Source organism: Patagioenas fasciata, chromosome Z (assembly GCF_037038585.1).
Source record: "Patagioenas fasciata isolate bPatFas1 chromosome Z, bPatFas1.hap1, whole genome shotgun sequence".
Lineage (NCBI taxonomy): Eukaryota > Metazoa > Chordata > Aves > Columbiformes > Columbidae > Patagioenas > Patagioenas fasciata.
Genome location: NC_092560.1, coordinates 32,805,157 through 32,829,117, shown reverse-complemented (window position 1 = coordinate 32,829,117; position 23,961 = coordinate 32,805,157). Strand labels below are relative to the sequence as shown.

At 39.7% G+C, this 23,961-nt stretch overlaps 1 protein-coding gene across 2 annotated transcripts in view; it reads right to left on the bottom strand.

The window, feature by feature from the left end:
- Window positions 1-23,961, bottom strand: part of LRRC2 (leucine rich repeat containing 2) — a 72,447-nt gene that overhangs the window by 10,840 nt on the left and 37,646 nt on the right. For both annotated transcript variants that reach the window (XM_065860946.2, XM_065860947.2), the window contains one exon: window positions 21,721-21,857. In XM_065860946.2, coding sequence (XP_065717018.1) covers window positions 21,721-21,857 — 137 coding nt within the window. The remainder of the gene's footprint in view (window positions 1-21,720; window positions 21,858-23,961) is intronic.

Sequence of the window (23,961 nt, the reverse complement as noted above, 5' to 3'; positions counted from 1 at the left end):
CAGTTGAAAGTAAAGGACACCATGCCCTGGTCTAAACAGGTTTTTTGATGAATTGGTGTGGTTTTATTTCTGTTCTGCTTTTTTGCCATGAAAGGGATTTACTGATAACGTTGCATACAAGTATATCATGAGTTGCCTATTACTCAGCACCAACAAATGAAAAGGTGTAGATTCATGTCAAGCCTTACCACAAAAATATTGTATTCTTCAACTACATGTAGATATTCTGTGACAGAAACAGCATCCCATCAAAATCAATGTATGGCAAGACATACAAAGGATTAACCTGGAAATGTCTATCAATGCATTACAAATGTGCTTTTGCCCAGAAATTTCCAACTCTACGAATTCAAAGAAAATTTGTAGCACTTTAGTAGGATCAGGTTATTGCATATGTTGTCTCCCAAAATGCATAGATTGGCACTCAGCATCTTGTTGGCTCGCTGAAAGCAATATGGGATGTGTGACAAAGGAACACCCTAGGTGTGAACTGCACAGTTGCACACTTGAATCTCCTGCATTCAAACAAAATCTCGAGCTTTTCTTTCACACAGCTGTAAACACAACCTCTTCTGTAATCTCATTGACATTCCTGGAGAAAAGCACCAATTAAAGAAACATGGTACAAACATCTTTAGAGGTAGAAGATATTTGTCATTAAGACATACGTGTATATTTATAGTCCAGTCCACCATCAGACTTCCAGACTGGATGCTTAAACTTGAGGAGGCAAAGGTGTTTAACAGTCAACCCGGTCCCTCAGTAACAGGATACTGTTGAGGTATTTTGTAACAAAACCCTCCAAAGCATAAAAATGCGCTACTTCAAACAGCATTTCATTTGGTGGTAAAATGATAAACTAAATCCAAGAAATGTATGTATCAATAGAAGCAAGTCTTCACCCAAATGGCACTATTCTGATATTGCAGTGCTAAAATCCTATATCTTTTGCAGAGTTAATCCACAAACAGATGCTGTTATTCTGATTCCAAACTGTTTACTCAGAAGTTTGACATTATTCCCTTTCATCTTCTGAGCATTACCATCATTCAAACACCTAATGTTTAAAGTCTAACAGAGGAATTAGAGCTATGATGATCTAAGCATAAAAAGTTCATAGAAAGGGACTTTGCTTTTTATTAGAGCAGTTTTTTATACACACAAACCTTTCAGTAGGTCTGCAAAGAGTTAGAAAGCTGGCTGCATACGCAATATTCGCAAAAATAGTGGGTATTCATGATTCACAGGTGACGGAAGAACCATGTAGCAATAACAGTAGGACTATCTTTGTATAGTTAAAATCCCTAAATATGTGGATCATGTGTTTAAGTACAGGAGTTGTTCCAGGCCAAAAGATGAGTCACATACATGAAATTAACTATCCTAGACTGAATCCAAAACAAGTCTCTGTATCAAAAAATTAATTTATATTCACTAGTTACATTAAATTTTCATGGTATTACTGCCACAGGTATGCACGATCTGCTTATATTATTGTACTTTGCCATCATAAAATCATCTCATCTTCAAACCTCCTAAACTTGTAAATTAAGGACACATGTTAGAAGGGAAAAATGGGCTCTACCAAAAGTCTATTATATATTTATCAACTTAAATGGATCCAGTAGCTCACCTTGGGTGCATGCCCTTCATATGTTTTAATTAAAACCATTAGAAGAGGAAGAGCAGCAACATCAGCAGCAACAAACATTAACTAACCTCTCCAGAAAGTTTGGGTTGGAATACATCAAAAGACCCTTTTAAGATATATTCTGTTCCTTCACCAAAAGATCACCAAAATTTTTCACTTTCTCAACAGAATAGAGACAAAGCTATAAACTTATTTTCATTTCTGCTCCAAGATGCAACAACAATCAAAGAGATACTATTCAAATGGTACCGTCTTAATTATGATTTAATATATACAATTATTCTGTTTACCATGGCAATACACTGTAGCTTACGAAGTTACTCTTCTGATTTTAAAAGCTGAACATGTTCATTTGAACTCCTTCTGAAACCCAGAGTAAATTACTGTTTGCAAAGGGAAAACACCCAAAAGAGAAGGAAATTTTATTCTGTAGCAACTCAAAAAAGATATTATAAACAAAGATGACAGCAAAAATAAAGAACTATAACACACTGGTTGATGGTTTTGTTTTACATTGGTAAAACAGTAACCATTTCCTTGAAAGAAAAAATATACCAAGCATATTTGAAGAGTTAGTAGAAGAGAACCAGGTAATACTGACAGAAGCAAAATAAATAATAAGAAAAATGATACAAGAAAAACATTCTAGTGAAGCTAAGAATGTTGTCCTATGACTGTAACCTATTACAATAGCACCATTTTGATGATTAATGATTAAATAATTTCACCTCATCTATATTGGTACTGGGCAATGACAACAGCTTTCTATGCCAGATTGAACAGATATAGCCTGATATTCTTTGAAACAACACTGTCATGGAATCTCAGCCAGAAATGAGCTTGCTTGTAAATGTAAGACAGAATATTAAGGGGGAAAAGACATTCTGACTCCAGCAACAGAGGTCAGAATGTTTGTGATCTGTGAGCCTGTGATACCAGGAATGAACACCTCCCTGTTATTTTGCTTTAGAAACAGGAACGGTAGATCTTTTTGCCTTGACATGAAGTAACTTCACTAAGATGCACAAGATTCTTGCCTGCTGTGGTGCTGGCACAAGCAGTTTGACAAATACCACTAATTGCCTACCAAGCAGGAGAACCCTGGAAGTTGGAACTGTATTTGTCTGTTGTTGAAGCAGGAGTTTCATAAAGAAAATCCATGAATTCTGAAAAGTCAAAATGGAGACATATCTGGTCTGGAATTAGACCTTATCTAGTTAAGCGAACTGTTGCAAAATGTCTATCATCAAAATTATTTCTCTTGTAATGCCACAGACCACTTGTACATGACACTGATAGTACACAAACCTACAATTAAGAACGTTCCCAACAATTGAACACAACAGTTTAGAACTTTGTGGCTTGCTAGGGTTATAGGAAATGTTCCCTCCTCTTCTTTCCTTTCCCATAGTGCTGATAGATGCAGGGCTTTTTTACCTAATTTCTTTGAGGTGGTGACAAACCTAACAGGAAAAAATCTGAGTTCATCCCTTCCCAAAAGATTCTTTCCGTTCTATACTGTAACAAAGTTCATAGGATGCTTTATGTCTCGCTCTAATAGAAACATGTAAAAATTAGAAATATAGCTAATTTTAGCATAAGATTCAGATGTGGGAGAGATCTTTCCCTGATCTGGGCGAGAAAGCTGAAGAATGGCATATACATTATACATACAGTGGGTGGATTATTTGCACAAATAGGCATTTTGCTACTTTCTAAGAACTTGATGCAGTTAAAAGCATGAGGCTATGACTTGTGGGTTTTAGTGGTTTATTGCTATTTTGCATTACTCCATTCAGGTTGTGTCCAAGTCACTTGAGTGTGTCCAAGTCACTTGAGTGTGTCCAAGTAATTTAAGGTATTAAATTATTATTGTTCTTGTTAAGTGTCTGCTAATAAAAATATAACTGAATACTTAGTCATATACTTACTATGAAAGCCTGTAATGATGCTGGGCTTTCGAGACTCATTTTACAACAAGAATTCCCCATGCCATGGAACTGTCAGTCGCTGAAGGGAGCTGCTCTGAAGCTGACGTGGTCTGCAGCAGAGCAGCACATCTTGGTGCTCTGAGGGTTTTCCTGAGGCAGGGAAATGCCAGGGCAGTGGAAAGAACCGCCAGGAGCCGGCAGCTCCCTCACGGGAGACACTGTCAAGACCTGGGTGTTGCCAGAGCAATGGTGACTACCCCCACACCTGTAAAGAGCAGCCCAGGAGCTCGGGGACCAGGGTGGGCAAACAAGGCATGGGACGTCAGCCAGAGCGTGGCACAGCAGTTTGTACAGCAGGTCTCAGGGGAGGGCACGCAGGGAGGGTGTAGTCACCCTACCAGTTCAAGAGAACCTCACATGGTGCCATAATTGTGGGCACTCACCTCAGAGTTAAAACCAGTGTTTCTACAGGAAAAGCCCCATGGGAGGTCTGATACTTTCACCCAGACAACATAAGGAAAGAGACATCACTACAAGTGGTAGGTTGTAGTTAGTGTCTAGACCCTTCTAAGGCTAAAACGTAAGTACTTGAAAAGATGTGCACAGGCTGGTGATGTGCAGCATCAGGTGGCTGAGTTGCAGGGAACATCTAATGGGCTGTGCAGTACTAGAGGGGCCAAGGCTGAGATAGATAATTGGTTTCAGAACCATATGCCAGTGGTAAACACTGCAGAGAACAAGGCACCTTGAACCCTGGTGACCCGTAACAGCGGGACTTGGCTTTGGTCCCTACTTTCTAGCATTGCAACAAAACAAACATATATGAAGCTTCAACACATTAAGACACCTATGAGGAAGGTGTGCAACAAGAAATGATCACAGCAGTGCACAGTGGATACCATAAAAAAGAAATGACGACTACTCATGTTGAGTGACTCTCTATTAAGGAAGACCGAGGGGCCCATCTGCCAGCCTGACACAGAGTCACAAGAGGACCTTCTGGAAGCTAAGGTCCAAGATGGTGAAGGGTCTGAAGTACAAACATTATGAGGAGCGGTTGAAGGAACTGAGGCTGTTAGGCCTAGAAGAAAGGAGATTGAGGGGAGAACCTATCACTCTCTACAACTGCCTGAAAGGAGGTTGTAGCATGGATGGTGTTCATCTCCCAAGTAGCAAGTGATAGGACAAGAGGAAATGGCCTCAAGTTGCACCAGGGGAGGTTTGGATTGGATATTACAAAAAAACTTCTTCATGGAAAGGGTTGTCAGGCATTGGAACAGGCTTCCCAGGGAAGCAGTTGAACACCATCCCTGGGGATGTTTAAAAGATGTCTAAATGGGATTCTTAGGGACATGGTGTAATGCCAGTGTTAGGCTAACAGTTGGACTCAATGCGCTTGAGGGTTTCTTCCAACTGAAATTATTCTATGATTCTGCATTGCTGAGAGGATGCCACAACTTGTCAGGTGCACAGGCTATTATCCATTGCTATTCTTTCATGTTGGCATGAATTATATCACTAGCCAGAACCTGGGCAGAATCAAGGAAGACCACAAGGCCCTAGGGTGAAAGCAAAAAGTATTGGTGCCCAAGTTACCTTTTCTTTCATTTTACCTGTTAGAGGAAGGAGTACAACCAGAAATAGACATATAATGAAAATCAACTTCTAGCTTTGTGGCAGGTACCATCAAGAGAGTTTTAACTTTTGTGGCAATGAGATACTCCACATTGACTATAGCCTGTTAGGGAGGGGTGGGATTCACCTGTGTAGAAAAGGCATGAGAATCTTTGGCAGCAGGATGGCCACCTTTGTAAGGTGGGCTTTAAAATGAAGGACTCAGGGCAAAGATCAAAGTGGTAGTGCTCATGACATTACAACCAACTGAGGAATAAGCCAGGCCAACCAGAACAGTGACAAATGTTCCTTAGCTGCCTCCCAAGAAGAAAACCAGAAGACCAACCACCTGATCTGTATGTATACCAATGCACGCAGCCTGGGGAACAAACAGGAGGAACTGGAGCTTCGTGCACAGTCAGAAGGTTATGATATCATAGGAATAACTGAAACATGGTGGGACAAATCACATTACTGGAGGATTGCAATGGATGGTTATAAGCTGTTTCATAAGGACAGGCAGGGAAGAAGAGGAGGAGGACTCATGCTTTATGTTAAGGAGAACCTGGAAAGTATAGAAACCCACTACAGTGATTGTGGATGCCCTATAGAATGTCTCTGGGTCTAGATCCAAGGGGTCATCTCGAAGGGGAATCTTACAGTAGACATCTGCTACTGAGCTCCAAACCAAAACAGTAAGGCTGACGAAGTGATATTTGAGTCACTTAAGCAAGCTTTGTGTCAATAGAACCTGCTTCCCATAGGTGAATTCAACTACCCAGACATTTGCTGGAAGAACAATACAGCAGCTCACATGTCATCCATCAAGTTCTGGGAATGCATAGACTATTGCTTCCTCATACAAATATTAGATACTCCAACCAGGAATGAGGCAGGGTTGGACTTGCTACTCACAAACCAAGAAAACCTTCTTTGTAATATCTCTGTTAGTGATGACCTTGGCTGCAGTGATCACATTATTGTGGAGTTTGGGATCCTGCTGAGCACTCTGAAGGTACTAAGACAGACATTTTAGATTTTAGAAGAGCAAACTTCAGCTCACGCAGAGCTCAGTAGGGAGGGTTTCCATGGGAAGATTCCATGGAGGATGAAGGAGTTAGTGAGTGCTGGGAGTTTTTCAAGAGTGCTCACCTGGAAGCACAAAATCAGCTCATCTCCTTTAAAGGTAATGGAAGTACATGGAGCAAGAGACCCTCTTGGCTTAACTGTGAGCTTCTGAGTCTGCTCAAAACCAAAAGAGAAGAGTACCAAAGGTAGAAAAATGGACAAATAACTGTTGAGAACTATGAGGGCATTGCTAGAGTGTGCAGAGATGCAGTTAGAAAAGCAACAGCTCAGCTCAAATTGAAATCGGTCAGAGATGTCAAAAAGAAGAGTTTATAAGGAAAATATTACAGGAGCTCAACCCCTGCAAATGGATGGGTCCTGATAGTATCCACCCAAGAGTGTTAAGAGAGCTGGTTGACACAGTTGCCAAGCTACTCTACATAATCGAGAAGTTGTGGAGGCTGGGGCATGTTCTGGAAGACTGGAAGAAGGCTAATGCCACCCCCATCTACAAGAAGGGCTTAAAGGAGGATGCAGGAAATTACAGGCCAATCAATCTTACTTCAGCCCCTGGGAAAGTTATGGAATGAATCCTCCTGGGGGCAATCACAAGTCAGTTTAAGCATGTGACTGGGAATAGCCAGCATGGATTCACCAGGAGCAGGTCATGCTCGACAAAACTGATCCCCTTCAATGACAAAGTAACATGTTCGCTTGACATGAAGCAAGGGGTGAACATTGTTTACCTGGATTTCTCCAAGGCTTTCCATAGGGTTTCATGTGGCTTCCTCCTAGGGAAACTGATGTGTTATGGTCTAGACAAGGTGTCTGTGTGGTGGGTGGGAAACTGGTTGACAGGCCACATGCAAAGAGTGTTGGAAAATGACTTCTTTTCAAACTGACTGCCTGTTATGAGTGGAGTCCCCTGGGGATCAATACTAGGTCCAACACTGTCCAGCATCTGCATAAGTGATCTGGATAATGGGATCAAGTGTACTCTGATGAAGTTTGCCAATGACACCAAACTGAGTGGGCAAGTGGACACTTGAGAAGGGAGACCCCATGTGGTCCCTTCAAACCTGCTGTTTTATGATTCTACAAATTTACAGAGAGCTGGAGCAGGCACTGGACACATTGCAGCCCTCCAATAATACCATCCTGCACATGATCTTTGGTACTGCCTCACAGATGAGAACATAGCAAGCTTGCAAACCTCATCTGATTTTTACTGGAAATTCTTCAAGGTTTTTCGTTGGTTGATTTGGGGGTTTTGTTTGTATGTTTATTGGGGTGGGATGTGTTTGTTTTTTCCGTTATACGCTAATGAAGCACTTGTTGAAATTGTCTTTATTTAAAAAAAAAAATCCTGCACAGAAGTGGCTAGCCAGGTACCCAGTTACTCAGTGTAGCCAAGAGGTTCCTATATTTCAGGAAAGCTTCTAGGTCTAAATTACATTAGGAGCTCTTCCATCAACTCAAGAGTACCTCAGGGAGAGGTAGGCACAAATACAACTAAAGGCTTGGTCCATAGTGCTCCCTGGGTGGATTACTAATTTTGTCCTGTGTCTCTTAAACAACAAAGAAATGGTGTCTAATAAAACCAGTCATGTAGCCTGTTCCAGTGTAGTTTACTCAGAAGATAAATTGTGTAGAATCAGGTTTCATGGTGCTGAAACGATGTAAGATCAGATACATTCTACACTTTTTCTTCTATGTCTTATATCAAAACAAGTAACTTCCAAAGAAGTGTTTTATTACTCCATCCCCTTCAGATTGTGTCCAAGCAACTTATCTTTGCTTAGCTACACGTTACTGCTGGAGACATATGCTCCCCTAGTAATTTTTTAATAGTAAACAACAAAAACTTCTGTATATTTGTGTATATCATGTGCAATGCCAGATAATATTTTCTGTGAACCTGACATTTCACAAATACCTATGTAATGCTTTGAGCATATAAAAACATGAATATAACAAAGAAAGCTATGACTACTGAACAAATGCTTAAGAGTTATACATTATTAACAGCATGCATCTAAAACTGTCAAGAATTTCACAACTGCAAGTAAAATCTAATATGGAGAAGCACAAGGTAATACAAGAACAGTGAACTACACACATTTCTTAATCTGACTGAAACCTGGGAAAAGATGGAAAGATGAAAAAAATAACTATAACTTAGTGAAAGTATTGTGTTCAATATGCAGTAGTGGTCCAAAAAAGCAAATAGTTGGAAATACGTATGATGTGATATACAATAATTAACCTCAAAAATCCTTGCCATTAAAGAAAACAATTGTACAACTACATAGAAACCAGCATACTTCTTGTCAGTTTTTCTCAAGGAAAAATACAAGAGTAGATTAGATTCAGAGACGAGCAACAGTCATTAACTGCATGGAAGAACTTTAAAAAAAAATTGTTTTGTGGTAGTTTTGAAAGACCTAAATCAAGATTAGGAAAGACTGTAAGGATTAGAACAATTGAGCAAGAAATAGTAAATTCACATTGCATTCTTCCTTCACGATATAAAAGGGACATAACTAAAAAGCATTTCACTTCCCGATAAAATGAAACCTCTATGCAATTAGCCTATAGGATTTGCAACAACAACATATTTTTCAGTTTAAGAACTTTGCAGAATTCAGAGGAAGCTGACATTTACACAAATGATGAAAACTTCTATTTATATGTTACACTTCAAACAAGAACAGTTCAGATTTTTTCAACCTCAGAATATGGTACAAACACCTCACTGGCATTCTAGTAGATTAATTCTGAACATTCTATATTCAACTTTGCTAATTGAGATTTCAATGGTGGAAACTGATAAAAGTTGAAGTCTTTGGAAAGTACATCTGCAACTTAGCAGGGTATTATAATGCTAGGATCATTATTCCTAAAGCATATAGTACTGAAAATAAAGCTCTGTGATGCTGTGCTGTACAATCATATATTGAGAGATCTCTGCTGTGCAGTTTTGATATCGTTAATAGCCATGACAAGCAAATGGAAGAAAGCAAGCAGAAACACAGTGGCAACAAGTCACTTATCAAGGTCAAAAAATACATCAGAGAAAGTAGGACACAAGTTTCCTGATTTCTAGTCTTGACATATTAAGGATCTCTCCAGGTGTGTACTATGAAAAGTCTCAGGCACGTATCAAGAATTTATTTGATTATGGTAGTGAAACTAGTGGTGATTTAAGATGCCGTATATTTTTTATAATCTCTAATTTCTTTCCTTTTTTAAAAAAACATACTCTAGCATCCTACAGTTCTGAAGAATTATGTTAGGTCTTTGAGTCTAGTCAACGTTTTTATTGCCTTTAACCAATATTTCAAAGAGCATTTTATATTAATAACCTGAAGAGTTGGAGCCAGCTTCTGAGAATGAAAAATACTTCAACCATACTAAAAGAACTTTGGGGTAGCCTGGCCTCTTCTTACCTATCTCCCTGTCATGCATAGAGTGTATTCAAAGAGAAACCAAAATAACAAAAAACAAACAAACAAACAAAACCCAATCAACTAAACAAAACCACCAACACACAAAAACACAAACAAACAAAAATAGACCCACCAAAACAAAACAGAAGAAAACCACCAGTAACAAAGGCAGAAAAAAAGAAGAACAGATCATGACATTGTAATGCCCACATAGGATCCTGACATACATATCTTCTGATTAATTGCAGCCCCTCTGCCACCATGATCACACAGATCTGACATAACTTTTAACTGCCCAGCTCTGTATTTCGAGATCAGACAGAATAACATCCTCAAGACAGCTTGGCAACCAGCATACGCCACCTGACAGGACTGAAGCCTGGGTGTCATAGCCCTTAGCAGCAGTTTAGTGGTGCACGCTCTCCTCATATAGCCAAATAATTGTGCATCATGTAACCAGACACAGCCAGGGGAAATTCTGTCACATAGTCATACACATCCTTCACACAAAAACTACATACAGGCAAGTATTGACCATATATACCCAGCATCCATACCACCCATGTAAATTGATATGTGTAATCTCAAGGTTATGGTCAAGGAGTTTGGCAGACTGAGATTAACTGTATCATCTTAGATTAGTCCAGAAAGCAACTGGCCAATGTGGCTAGAGTAAAGCAGGTGATGGGGAAACAAACAAAACATACATCACTTAAAAATAAATAGGAAGAAAAAAAAGTTACCAGAATCAATTTTGCAAAGAAAAAGATAAAGGAGGTCTGAGAAATGTTATTCCTGCAAAGCTGCATTTACACCATAAAGCATGAAGTTATTTTAACCTTATCATAACCTTTCTAACTTCTTGTTTTTATTGTAAGTAAGATTACCTAACCCCTTCTAAACTCAAGCAGCAGTAACCAACTTTATGATAAGCTATGACAGTGAACTAGATGGATAATCTAAATAGCAGGTGAAGAAATGTCTCTTTAGTATTCATTCTGAGTTTTCCACATGTTAATTTGTTAGCTGAAACTCATTGTGCTTTGCGCTGCAGTTCAGAAGCATGGCAGAGACCCAGGCTTGTGAGCCAGCATGTTCTCAATAAGAAAAGCAGGAACCACTGGGCCGTATCCTCCACTGAATTCTCTTGTGTCTTCAGCATCACTTCCACTTCACACTGGATATAATTCTACACTCCTTTGCCCAGCACTAGCAGAGCAGAGATCTTACCTGACTGAACTCTACATGAGACCAAAAAAATGGATAATATCTGCTTTCAACTGATAGGGATGACTCTTGTCTTTATGCCTTTCCCTCTGATCAATGATGATGAATAAAAATCGCAATCAGCCTTACCAAATGTTGTTTACAGCTGTGAAGAGTTGACCAATGAGGTAGCTGCTTATAATTAGTTAACAATTGATAGGATTTGTTTCAGTAATAAATTACATTAATTAACATCAGTTAGATTCTCCAATTTTATTATTCTTGCAGAATAAATAATACCTGTCATTAGTTGCACTTTATGAAAGAGAAGGATCTGGGGGTGTTGATTGACAGCTGGCTGTGCCCAGGTGGCCAAAAAGGTCAACAGTATCCTGCCTTGTATCAGCAACACTGTGGCCAGCAGGACTAAAGAAGTGATCATGCCACTGTACTGAGCACTGGTGAGGCCGCACCTTGAATCCTGTGTTCAGTTTTGGGCCCCTCATCATAAGAAGGACATTGAGGTACTACAGAGAGTGCAGGGGGCTGGAGCACAAATCTGACGAGGAGCCGCTGAGTGAACTGGGGCCGTTTAGCCTGGAGAAAAGGAGGCTGAGGGGAGACCTTATCACTCTCTACAACTACCTGAAAGGAGGTTGTAGCATGGAGTATGTTGGTCTCTTCTCCCAAGTAGCAAGTGACAGAACAAGAGGAAATGACCTCAAGTTGTGCCAGAGGAGGTTTAGATTGGATATTAGGAAAAAAATTTTCACGAAAAAGATTGTCAGGCATTGGAACCAGCTGCCCAGGGAAGTGGTGGAGTCATCATCCCTGGAGGGGTTTAAAAGGTGTTTAGACGAGGTTCTTAGGGACACGGTTTAGTGCTAGAGTTAGGTTAGGTTATGGTTGGACTCAATGATCCTGAAGGTCTCTTCCAACCAAAATGGTTTTATGATTCTGTGAATAACAAATAACTTGCTTTTCTTTCCCTGCACCTACAACTCCCTCTGACCCTCATCAATCCATGCACGTGGGCACCAGAGACATTTTTATTTAAGCTAAAATATGCAAATATGATAGTGCTGTATTTGTTCTCCTCTCTGCTTCTGTTCAGTAGTTACATAAAATCTGCTCCAGATTATCTCGCTGATGAATGGAAGATATATAATCAGGATACTGAAGCTTATTTTGCCATTAAACTTTGAGATTTTGAACTGTTTTCAGCGAAAGCAGAGCTGGAACAGTACCAAATACTTTTTCATACCATTGAATTATTTTACAATTATATTCATGCTTTTTGTAACAACAAAGCTGTGTTATCGTGTTCACATTATGCCCCTTTGATCATTGTTAAGTCTTTGCCATTAAACTGCTTCTCTGTCATTCTCTACTACAAAAAAAAAAAAAAAAATCTGACTCTGAAAGGTGATGTTACTTTTATTGAACTCATGTGAAAAGTAAAGGAAAGGTCACTGATTCCACAGTCCTGAGCTGGGATTAGGCTGTTTCACCAATGAAGTGGGCTGTTATTATTAGCTGCTGACTTACTCTGATAGTGAAGAATTTTTGAAGTGATGCTGTATTAATTAGCAGACTTTGGAAGCACAGTGTCAAGAACAGGATCAACTGACACACTTTACTGTGCCTAACTGCATAATCCTGTTTCCTAACATAGACCCATGCCCTTCTTTAGCCCCTTGTCTATTAAAACATTCATGTGAGTTCCTGCAGCAGTCAGGCCTCTGTGAATCTCCTCTGACACCTAACACCTTTGCACCTGCTCTTTTGGGTTTCACACCCTTCCTGCTAATGTTTGATGTTACAGCTTATGCCAGTTCTATAAAGCAGCTGTTGCTTTGCATGGATTGACAGCACTTTGGCCCGCTGTATCAAAAAACAACCCACCCTGAGCATTAAGCAAACTGAAAGAGAATACCAGCACTGAGCAAAGAAGAGCAAGATGAAATCCTGTCTAACAGAAATGCACCAAGCCAAGCAATTGGAGGAATATTTCTGAGACTAAGAACATATGCATAGAAATGCTGGTCCGATTCAAGTCAACTGGACTTTTGCCAATGATTTAAATTCAGAATTTTGCCAGGTTGGCTTAATGCTATTGGCTTCACAGTGCTAGGCTTATTACACCGTTCCTCTTTGCTTTGTGGACTTGAAAAGCCCACGCAAATAAAATTCCATTTTTAACAAATCATATATGTAAGTCCTTTGTAACTTTCTAGAAATTCTACAAATGTGAAGATTTTACAGGTCCTTTATGATAGTGCTTAATGAGAGAAGAAAGAGTAAGGGTAAGTTTTTCTGATGCCTGATGATAGTGAAATCCCTGGAAAATTAATGTCCTGTACATCCCTCTCATTGCGTCATTTCAAAATTGTTACACATATATGAAAACAACAACAACAACCAAACAAACAACAACAACAACAAAAAGACATTGGAAACAAACAGGTTGGAAAGTCTGCAGCTTTGAAGAAAAACATACCAGTAGAGTAACCTGTCATTTAACAGTTCAATTGAGACTGCAGGTGTCCTTCCCGCATAACCTGGGTATGACTTTTAGGTGTGTGAGTCACAGATCATAAAGACAAGTTACCTGGAAATTCTCAGGGGAGATTTATATGAATTCTCATTGCACCTGCATAAAGTGTTGTCTCTGCTCTTCCTGCTAAATATTTTCCTTTGCTGAATAGGACCGGTCAGTGAAACAGAACCAGACCAAAAGATATTGAAAACTTTCCAACTGTTAAACCTCAGTTTTAAAATGTCTTTTGAAACTGTATTGATGTATAATTTATTTATGTCTGTTCTGGATACTGCTGTGTTTGAAAACCTTAGGAAACTAATGTTAGTGCTTAGTAAAACACTAATCACAGCAGGGTTGGGTGTTTTTTAGGGCCACAAGAATGGAGTCAAATCCACTTGGCAATGCATCACAAGCAGTGTTCTCCAGAGCTCAGTATTGGGGCCAGTTCTGTTTAATCTCTTTATCGATGATCTGGATGAGGGCATTGAGTGCATCCTCAGTGAGTTTGCAGATGACACCAAGTTGGGTGGGAGTGTTGATCTGCTGGAGGGTAAGAAGGCCATGCAGAGACATCTGGACAGACTGGATAGATGGGCTGAGGCCAGTTGTATGAGGTTCAACAAGGCCAAGTGCCTGGTCCTGCATTTGGGTCACAACAACTCCAGGCAGCGCTACAGGCTCAGGGAAGAGTGGCTGGAAAGCTGCCTGGTGGAAAGTGAACAGGGGGTATTGATTTACAGCTGACCGAGTATGAACCAGCATTGTCCCCAGGTGGCCAAAAAGGCCAATGGTATCCTGGCTGGTATCAGGAACAGTGTGGCCAGTAGGACTAGAGAAGTGGTCGTTCCCTGTACTTGGCAGTGATGAGGCCTCACCTTGAATCCTGTGTTCAGTTTTTGGCCCCGCACTACAAGAAGGCTGCTGGAGCAAGTTCAGAGAAGGGCAATGAAGCTGGTGAAGGGTCTGGAACACAAGTATAATGAGAAATGGCTGAGGCAACTGGGGCTCTTTAGCCTGGAGAAAGGAGGCTGAGGGGAGACCTTATCACTCTCTACAACTACCTGACAGGAGGTTGTAGCATGGAGGGCAAGCAAGTGACAGGATGAGAGGACATGGCCTCAAGATGTACCAGGGGAGGTTTAGATTGGATATTAAGAAAAATTTATTCATTGAAAGGTTTGTCTCAGGCATTTGAACAGGCTGCCCAGGGAAGTGATTGATTCACCACTCCTGGAGGTATTTAAAAGATGCATAGAGGAGATTCTTAGGGACATGGTTTAGTACCAAAGTTAGGTTAAGGGTTGGACTCTATGATCTTGAGGGTCTATTCCAACCAAAATGATTCTATGAGTCTGTATTAGCATTGCTGAAAGATGCAAGAGACAACTAATCATAATTCTATTTTTCAGGTAAACAAAGCAGAGAAATGACATGAGCTCTAACTCCCGTAATCCTAGACAGCCTTACCAGGGCGAATGCATTATTGGACCTGCTGGTCACCAGCCCAAGTGTGCTAACTGGTGATGTTGAGATTGGAGCTCCAATGATCATGCATTGCTGGAGTTCACAATCCTGAAGGTTATGCGTCAGGCAAAGAGTAAAGTCAGGACCCTGAATTTTGGGAGAGCCAACTTCCAGCTCTTGAAGGAAATAGTAAGACCTCCTGGAAAACTGCCCTCAGGGACAAGCAAGCAGAATATAGCTGCCATATCTTTAAGGATACTTTCCATAGAGCACAGGTGTAAGAAATCAGGAAAGTAAGGCAAGAGACCAGCATAGATGAGTTGGGACCTGCAGGTCAAACTAATGGATGAGAATGAAATGCACAGGCAGCGGAGACACAGACAGGTATCCTGGGAAGAGCATAGAGACACTGCCTGATTGTGCAGAAATGGGGTCAGGAAGGTCAAGGCACAACTGGAGCTGAACTTGGCAAGGAATACAAAGACTAATAAGAAAGGCTTTTATAGGTGTGTCAGCCAGAAAAAGAAAGTCAAAGAAGGTGTATGCCCCCAAGGATATGTGTGACTGGCAAATGGGTAACAATGGACAAGGAGAAACCTGAGGAACTCAGCAACTTTTTTGCCTCGGTCTTCACTGGCAACCTCTCTTCCCACACTTCTTGAGTGGGTGGACCTCAAGGCAGGGTCTGGGGGAGCAAAGTCCCTCCCACTGTAAAGAAGATCATGTTCATGACCACCTGAGGAACCTGAACACACATAAGTCTATGGAACCCGATAAGATGCATCCCAGAGTCCAGAGGGAATTGGCTGATGTAGTTGCCAAGCCACACTCCATGATATTTGAAAAGTCATAGCAGCCAGGTGAAGTTCCTGGTGACTGGACCCATTTTTAAAAAGGGTAAAAAGAAGGATCCTGGGAACTACCAGCCTGCCAGCCTCACCTATGTTGTTTGGAAGACCGTTGAATGGATTCTCCTTGAAGCTATGCTAAGGTATCCAGGACAGGAAGGTGATTTGAGACAGCCAGTATGATTTCACCAAGGGCAAGTCCTGCCTGATCTATGATGGAGTAACTACATCAGTGGACAAAGGAAGGGCTACAGATGTCATCTATCTAGATTTCTATAAGGCATGTGACATGGTCTCCTACAACATTCTTCTCTCTAAATTAGAGATGTGAATTTGATGGATGGACTGTTCAGTAAATAAGAAAGATTATGACATCCAGAGCACTGGTCAACGACGTAATGTCTGTATGGAAATTACTGATGTGGTGTCCCTCAGGGAATTATATGAGGGACAGTACTGTTTAATATATTCATCAATGCAATACAGACAGCAGGATGGAGTGCGTCCTCATCAAATCTGTGGGTGACACCAAGCTGAGTGGTGCAACTGACAGTCCTGAGGGACAGGATGCCATCCAGAGGGACCTGGACAAGCTCAAGAAGTGGGCCCATGTGAACCTCATGAGGTTCAACAAGGCCAAGTGCAAAGTGCTGCACAGGGGTCAGGGCAACCCCAGTATCAATACAGGCTGGGGGATGAAGGGATTGAGAGCAGCCCTGTGGAGAAGGACTAGAGGTATTGGTGGAAGAAAATCTCGACATGAGCCAGCAATGTGCACTTACAGCCCAGAAGGCCAACTGTGTCTTGTGGTGCATCAGAGGAAGTGTGACCAGCAAGTCAAGGGAGATGATTCTGCCCCTCTACTCTGGTCTTTTAGGAACCCACCGGGAGTACTGTATCCAGCTGTGGCAACCTCAGTACATGAAAGATGTGGATGTGTTAGGGAAGATCCAGAGGAGGGCCACAAAAATTATCAAGGGGATGGAACACCTCTCTTATGAAGAAAGGCTGAGAGAGTTTGGATTGTTCAGTCTGGAGAAGAGAAGGCTCCGGGGAGACCTTATTGCAGCCTTTCAATATACAAAGCAGACTTACGATAAAGTCACAGGACAAGGCATAATGTTTTTAAATTGAAAGAGGGCAGATTCTGACTAGATAAAAGGAAGAAAATTTTCACAATGATGGTGGTGAAACACTGGAATGGGTTACCCAGAGAGGCAGTAGATGCCCCATCCCTGAAAACATTCAAAACCAGGTTGGATGGGACTGAGCAACTTGATTGAAGGTGTCCCTGCTCATTGCAGGGAGGGTGGACTAAATGGGATTTGAAGGTCCCTTCCAATACAAACTACTCTGTGATTCTATGATTTTGAAAGTTCCCCAAGTCTGTACCTCCGTATATTGGGACTCAGCCAAAATCTTCTATGCATCAGAAATACAAAACAAGATTTTGTTTGATCTCTTGAAAACACAGTGTGCTAAAACAGCCAGAAAGCATAACCTTGCCATTCCTCTGAACTTCAAAGATCAGTTTATACAGGATTGACATGAAAATGCGTGTATACATAAATATGCTCTTTCTTTGACAAAGTATTCATATGCTGTAAAAGTCTCTGTTCCATTCCTTCACTTTGCACTACTCAGACCTCACAAATGATACAGAAAACATTTGATATCACTTGCTGAGATTACTCAGATGTGGTATTGAACACTATAGAAAGCAGAATAAATTTCAAATTTATTTTCCATGTCAGGACATCTATCTGTAAGCATTTGTGTCTTGCTGCTGGTAGTGTGGAGTGACTTGCCTTTCCTGTGACTGACAGTATATGCCACACCAGATGGTACAGATGAAGAGAATTATCTTTATCTTCCCTCTTTTCTCATTAAAGTTCCTTCAGGTCATATCTATGGATACTCTTGGCTGATGCAGCGTTATTAGCAGAATGTTATAGTATGGAAGAAGAATTGGGCCTTCAACACAACAAAGCTGTCTCTTTGAAATATCAGCACAAAACTGATATTCTGCCATACACAGGAAACTTTAATTGGGGATTCAGTAAATAACTGAATGAAGTACCCTTCAAAATGAGGTCAGTTTTTCTGCTAACCTATATCAGAAAACATTTTACATATGATAACATTTTTATTCCTAAAAAAGACACGTTAGTTACATAATATGTATGAAAATAGAAATAGGACCTCCATCAAACAGTTAAAATACTAGTATCGTAGTAATTCTTCAATTCACCCACAGAAGTTATAAGAAATTTAAAAACAAATCCATCCATTGATTCACTTCTCTCTGCAGCTACAGAGTATGATACCCAGTATAATCCCGCTGTACTAGTAGAGAGACTCGATAACATACAGGGTATGCCTCTCCCAAGCATCTTAGCTAGATGAAAAAATTGACCTTCACAGAGGAGTCTTATCGGCTATGAGTTATCTCAGGGAAGATTGTGCCCTAAACTTCGTAGTGCACCTTCCCCTGTTGCATCTGGTCACTGAGGTCTGGAAGTTATCTGTTACAAACTGACTGCATAAATGTAATGCCATGTAGGTTGCCTTTTCTAACATTAACATTTTATTTCAATTTATACTTTCACTCTTGTCCAGAGAAGTGTATTCTTATCTTACAAAAGTGACAGATTTTAATTCAACTGCAGATCCGTAAGCATTTTCTGCCAAAGAACTTACTTTGCAATTAATACTAATGTAATATTGAAATTAAATGGAACTTTTTAAAATCTAAAAATGTTCAAGATCCAACAGTACCTGAAATGTAGACATTGAACCAGCTTGTTCCTCTTTAGGCATGGTGCAGAAAGGTATGAAATCCTAAGCTTTCAGAAAGCAGAAGATGAGAGCATACACCTTCAGGTTTTTTTGTGAAGCCTCAGATTACCTAATTTTAAGATTCAGTGAGACAACTTACAGAGTGCTGGAGGTGGCCCTTGAAAACATGACAAGAGCTTACTACAAGAAATGAACTGACAAGTGAGCAATGTTCTTGCCTCCTGATCCTATGGTACGAGGCATGTTACTCAGGACATGGCTCCAAAGAACACCCAAATAGAAATACTGATAAGATTCCAGGTACTAGACATACATGTTCCTCGTAGGCTGATACAGCCACTCCATAAAACAAGTTGTATTAGGCCAAGCAGAATGCACTAGTTTGGGGTGGTTTTTTTCTCCACACACTGAAAAAAGATGGATATGTCACTAATAGACATTGAATCTACTAGCAAAGAATTAAGGTTCACAAGATTTCAGTTGTGCTAGATCATCTCAGTCATAGTATGCCTCATTTTAAAATAGCTGCATTGAAAAATGAAATTGGTAGATTAGAAAGGCAAGAAGTATAGTCAGCATACATGCTAGAAACCTCCTTAACAACTGCAGTTTACCTGAAAAGTAGTACAAGATGAAGATGCTTTGCATCTTGTCTTTCTTGAAGTTTCCCTGTTTACAAAACAAGTTAACAGACTTAACAGACATCACAACAGTCTGTGAATTTCTTATGTGTCTGACTGACAAATTCAGGCACAGAAACAACTGATATGTCAACAAAAAATTTGTACACTTATGTGGTACCTCTCTTCACAAATTAGGAACTTCAATTCGAAATAGGTATTTGGTGACACTGTAGGGTTTTGTGTAATAATTTATTGCCACTCTCTACCACTTCTGGGTAGCAACTACAGTCATGCATTATAAGACCTATCTCATTGAGATTTCTCCCCTTAAATTAGCTCATCATGTAATATTTTGTGTCTATTAAAAAACAAACAAACAAACAAAAAACACAAACAAACAAAAACCTGAACTCTTTTCCTAAGAAAGTAAATAACTAAATAACCAAATAAACTAAAGCTTCAAGACTGCGCTACTTTTTGCACTTGTCATAAAGAAAATGGATAGAAAGGGAACAGGGAGACTGATTACTGAAAATGTAATTCAGTCTCAGAGTTCTGATGATCTCATAAAACTTTATGGGCCTGTCAAAAAATTTTTGACTGAACTACAGACGTGTTATCAATCTCTTTGAATCCATTTTCATATATGTTATCAGTGTCTCTCTGGCCATTATTCTATGTAGAAAACCAGGTAAAATTAGACTCTGATAATTTCTGCTGGGCTGAAGTTTGCCTTTATTTCTTTTGAGTAAGTTTTACACTGGAGAATACTGATGATGCTCTCATGCATTTCTTTAACCTTCCCAGAAAAAAAAAAAAACTTTTAAGGATTTTAAAGTCAAAACTTGAACTTCCTAGAAGATGATAAACAAGAAAAGTTTTTAGCAACTCTCTACCTTATTTTGTGTATCAGTTGCCTAGTTTTCTCCTTTTTTCCTAATGTTGTAAAAGCAACCAATTCACCTACCAAATCAGAGCTGGCATGTACTTGCTCATTTTTGCAGCATTTTTAATCGTTTTACAAAAGTGTTCCTTTAATTGTGTGTTCCTATATGAATTGTATATTCAACTTCCAAAGCTGCCCTTAAAATGTTGATTCTGAGAAACTAATTTTATAAACTAAATCAGAAGAGATTGTGTAGCCTACCTCTCAGGTCACTGCAAGTGTAACTTAAAATACTGGCCTCCAAACAAACAAGGAAACACAACAGACACTGCCAATATTTTTCTTCTTGACCTTTTAGACCACTCTCACATGATGCTGCTTCCATTTTTTGGTATTATATAAAGTCATTTGCACAGCTCCAAATTTTTTCTGTGGGTTGTGAGTGAACCAGTGGCCTACTCTCTGGGAAAATATTCATTGATTTTAGCACACCAATGATTTGAGCTAAGTTCACCCTTCTAGTCCACTGATTTGGATAGTCTCACTTTTCCTAGATGCTTATATTTAATTCCTTTGCCTGTTCAATATATGCTTTTCTGATTCCATTACAGTTCCTTTTTACCAGCTGAATTTTTTCTGGTTTGTCCCCTGTTACCTGAAGGAGGAGGAGAGAAAGGACAAAGGAGAACTGCACTGTTTCTGCTCTTGTTAGCATTTCTATACAGTGTCCACTTATGATGTGAAGCTAATATTCACCTTTGTTTCTGTTTTCTTCATATCATTGTTTAACAATTCTTTTCAGGTAGACTACCTTATAGTGTAAATTCAGAAGTGAAACTTAATTACAGTTTGTATTTCCTCAGAACAGAATATAAGCATGGTCAAACCAGATCTCAAGTTGTAAATAACCAGTAAGAAATGTTTAGAGAAGAAGTAGGAATCTGTAAAGAAGATCCTGACACTTCTCCCTGAAGCTACCCCCAATTCGTCTTCCAGGAAACAGGATATTAAGAACCTGAGAAATACAGATGACATCTGAAACTGTGGCCAGGGACCAGACAACAGTTTCGTTTCTTCGCGAACATGTCTCAGAGCAGCTGTGGCAGAAAGCAGTTATGCACCCAACAAAAGAAACAATGTTGGTGCATGCCTGGGAGTCCTTTTCTCAGTCTTTATTATATATTCATACCATGCCTCACATGTAATATCCCTTTCAGACAGATATATGTGCTCATAGCAACATGCAATGTTGTTTATAGAACTCTCCATACTTTTTTTTAAAGGAAAACAGACACTCAGAACAAGTGAGGGTTAGTATTTGAATTTGACTGTCAAGATGCACTTCACTTTTACAGAAAATAACTATTCGCAGCCTTCTCCTTATCACCACTGGCCAAATCCTCTTTGAGATTATGTCCTCATTCATGTATCAGAATAAATACAAGCAAAATTTAGTCACTTGAAAACCAAAACAAAGAAGCTTGGTCCCATTTACCTTCCACTAAGGCATTTTCAATGATATTACTATATTATTGCTAAAAAACGTGATTTAATTTGTTAAAAAAAGATTTTAAGATTGTGATGAAATACCTTGTAAGCCAAGTAAAATAGGTGGAAGAAACATAGTTTGTTATCTTACTTCAAATGGGAGCTCTGTTATTTCCATATTTCCAGACAAATCCAGTTTTTCCAGATTCTCACAATCACCCAATTCTGGAGGGACTGACTTCAAATTATTGAAACTCACATTGAGCACTTTGAGGTTTTTTAAGCAGCCTGTGAGGGAAAGATAATTAAAATCAGCACATAAAAAAAAAAAAAAAAAAAAAAGGAAAAAAGGGGGGAAAAGGAGAAAGTAAAAATAAAAGGCATACTCAGTTTGGCAAGAAAAAACTCCTTAATGTGATGATGAATAAGAGATTAAAAATATTTTCTGAAGTTGTCTCTAACACTGAGGGGGCAATAGCGCTGTGCTGCACTCATATGGACTTCCCTTCATCAGCAATGGTTTTGGCAAGAGTTTGAAAGGGGGCAGGAAAGACTTGCAATGATCTTGATTCTCCCAGGAATGAGATACTTATTGACCTCAGTTGAAATTACAGAACTTGGCTTTTGGTTTGGCCACTTCAGAAAATTTGCCTGCTAACTGAAAAACATTTTAGTATTTTTTAAAAAAGCTGTACATAGAGAACAATCGGTCCTACTAAACTTATTGCATCAGGAATTCTGTCATTGGTATCCAGCATTGCATACCTTTAATTATAAAAGATAATGGACATATGCATTTGTTTTCTTTATTGCAATTTATCATCCCTGTTGGCTTTATTTTAAGGCACTTATAAATTCTAGGCTACATTTCTCCACATTGTACTTTCTGTTTATTCAATTTATAGCATTATGTAATCTTCTGTAAAAACAGATTTAGAAACATCATTAAAATGTAAAATATATTATACTGAAAAAATCAAATATACTGTGACATAGTCCAAGGGGAAGGAAGTGAGGAATTTGAATGTATCAAATGGCACTATTTGAATGTATTAAATAGTGTTATTAATACCAAAGGGACCTTCACATACATCCATAACAAAATGAAAATATTCTACGGACAGCCATGCTGTTGTATTACATAAATGATCACAGAATCACAGAATCACAGAATCACAAAACGGTTTCAGTTGGAAGGGACCTTCAAAGATCATCTAGTCCAAAGTCCTGTTGAACTTGACTTGGAACGCTTCCAGTGACGACACATCCCCAGCTTCTCTAGTAAACCTGTTCCAGTGTCTCACCACCCTCATGATAAAAAATTTGATCCTTCTGTCCAATCTAAATCTACCCTCTTTCAGTTTAAAACCATTGTCCCCTGTCACTATAGGCCCCGGTAAAATGTCTTCCTCCATCTTTCTCATAAGTCTGCTTTATATATTGAAAGGCTGCAATAAGGTCTCCCTGGAGACTTCTCTTCTCCAGGATGAACAACCCAAACTCTCTCAGCCTTTCTTCATAGGAAAGTTTTCCATCCCTCTGATCATTTATATGGCCCTTCTCATGACCTGTTACAACATGTCCATGTCTTTCTTATACTGGGGATGGCAGAGGTGGACGCAGTACTCCACATGGAGTCTCACGAACATGGAGTGTAAGGGGAGAACTTCTTCCTTGACCTGCTGCCCACCTTCCTTTTGATACAACCAAGAATATGGCTGGCTTTCTGGGATGCAAGTGCATGTTGCTAGTTCATATCCAATTTGTCATCCATCAGTATCCCCGAGTCCTTCCCTACGAGGCTACTCTCAACCCTTTCATCGTCCAGTTTGTGTTGATACTGGGGATTGCCCCAGCCCAGGTGCAGGACCTTGCATTTGGCCTTGTTGACTTTCCCAAGGTTCACATGGGCCCATTCCTCAAGCCTGTCAAGGTCCCCATGGGTGGCATCCCTTCTCTCAAGTGTATCAGCTGTACCGCTCGCCATAATTTGCAACATTTCCCTCTAATCAGTGATATTCCTGCAATATTCCCCTCTAACCAGTGACAGAGTACAGCATTCACAAGGAAAAGCAGTAGCAAGAAAATTCAATACAGCAGTTGGAAATCGAGAGAGAACAGCATCTTGTGTCAACAGGTTCTCAAAGGAGACTATATATTGGCGAACCAAGACATACGAGAGATTAATTCTATTCTATTCTATTCTATTCTATTCTATTCTATTCTATTCTATTCTATTCTATTCTATTCTATTCTATTCTATTCTATTCTATTTATAATGATTTTTTTAAAAATAATCTGGTCTTTCATGTTATTTGAATGACACTGCAGAGAATCTCTCTAGAGTATGTCTCAAGTGCTCAAAACAGCGCCATAATATTGAGCTTATCCT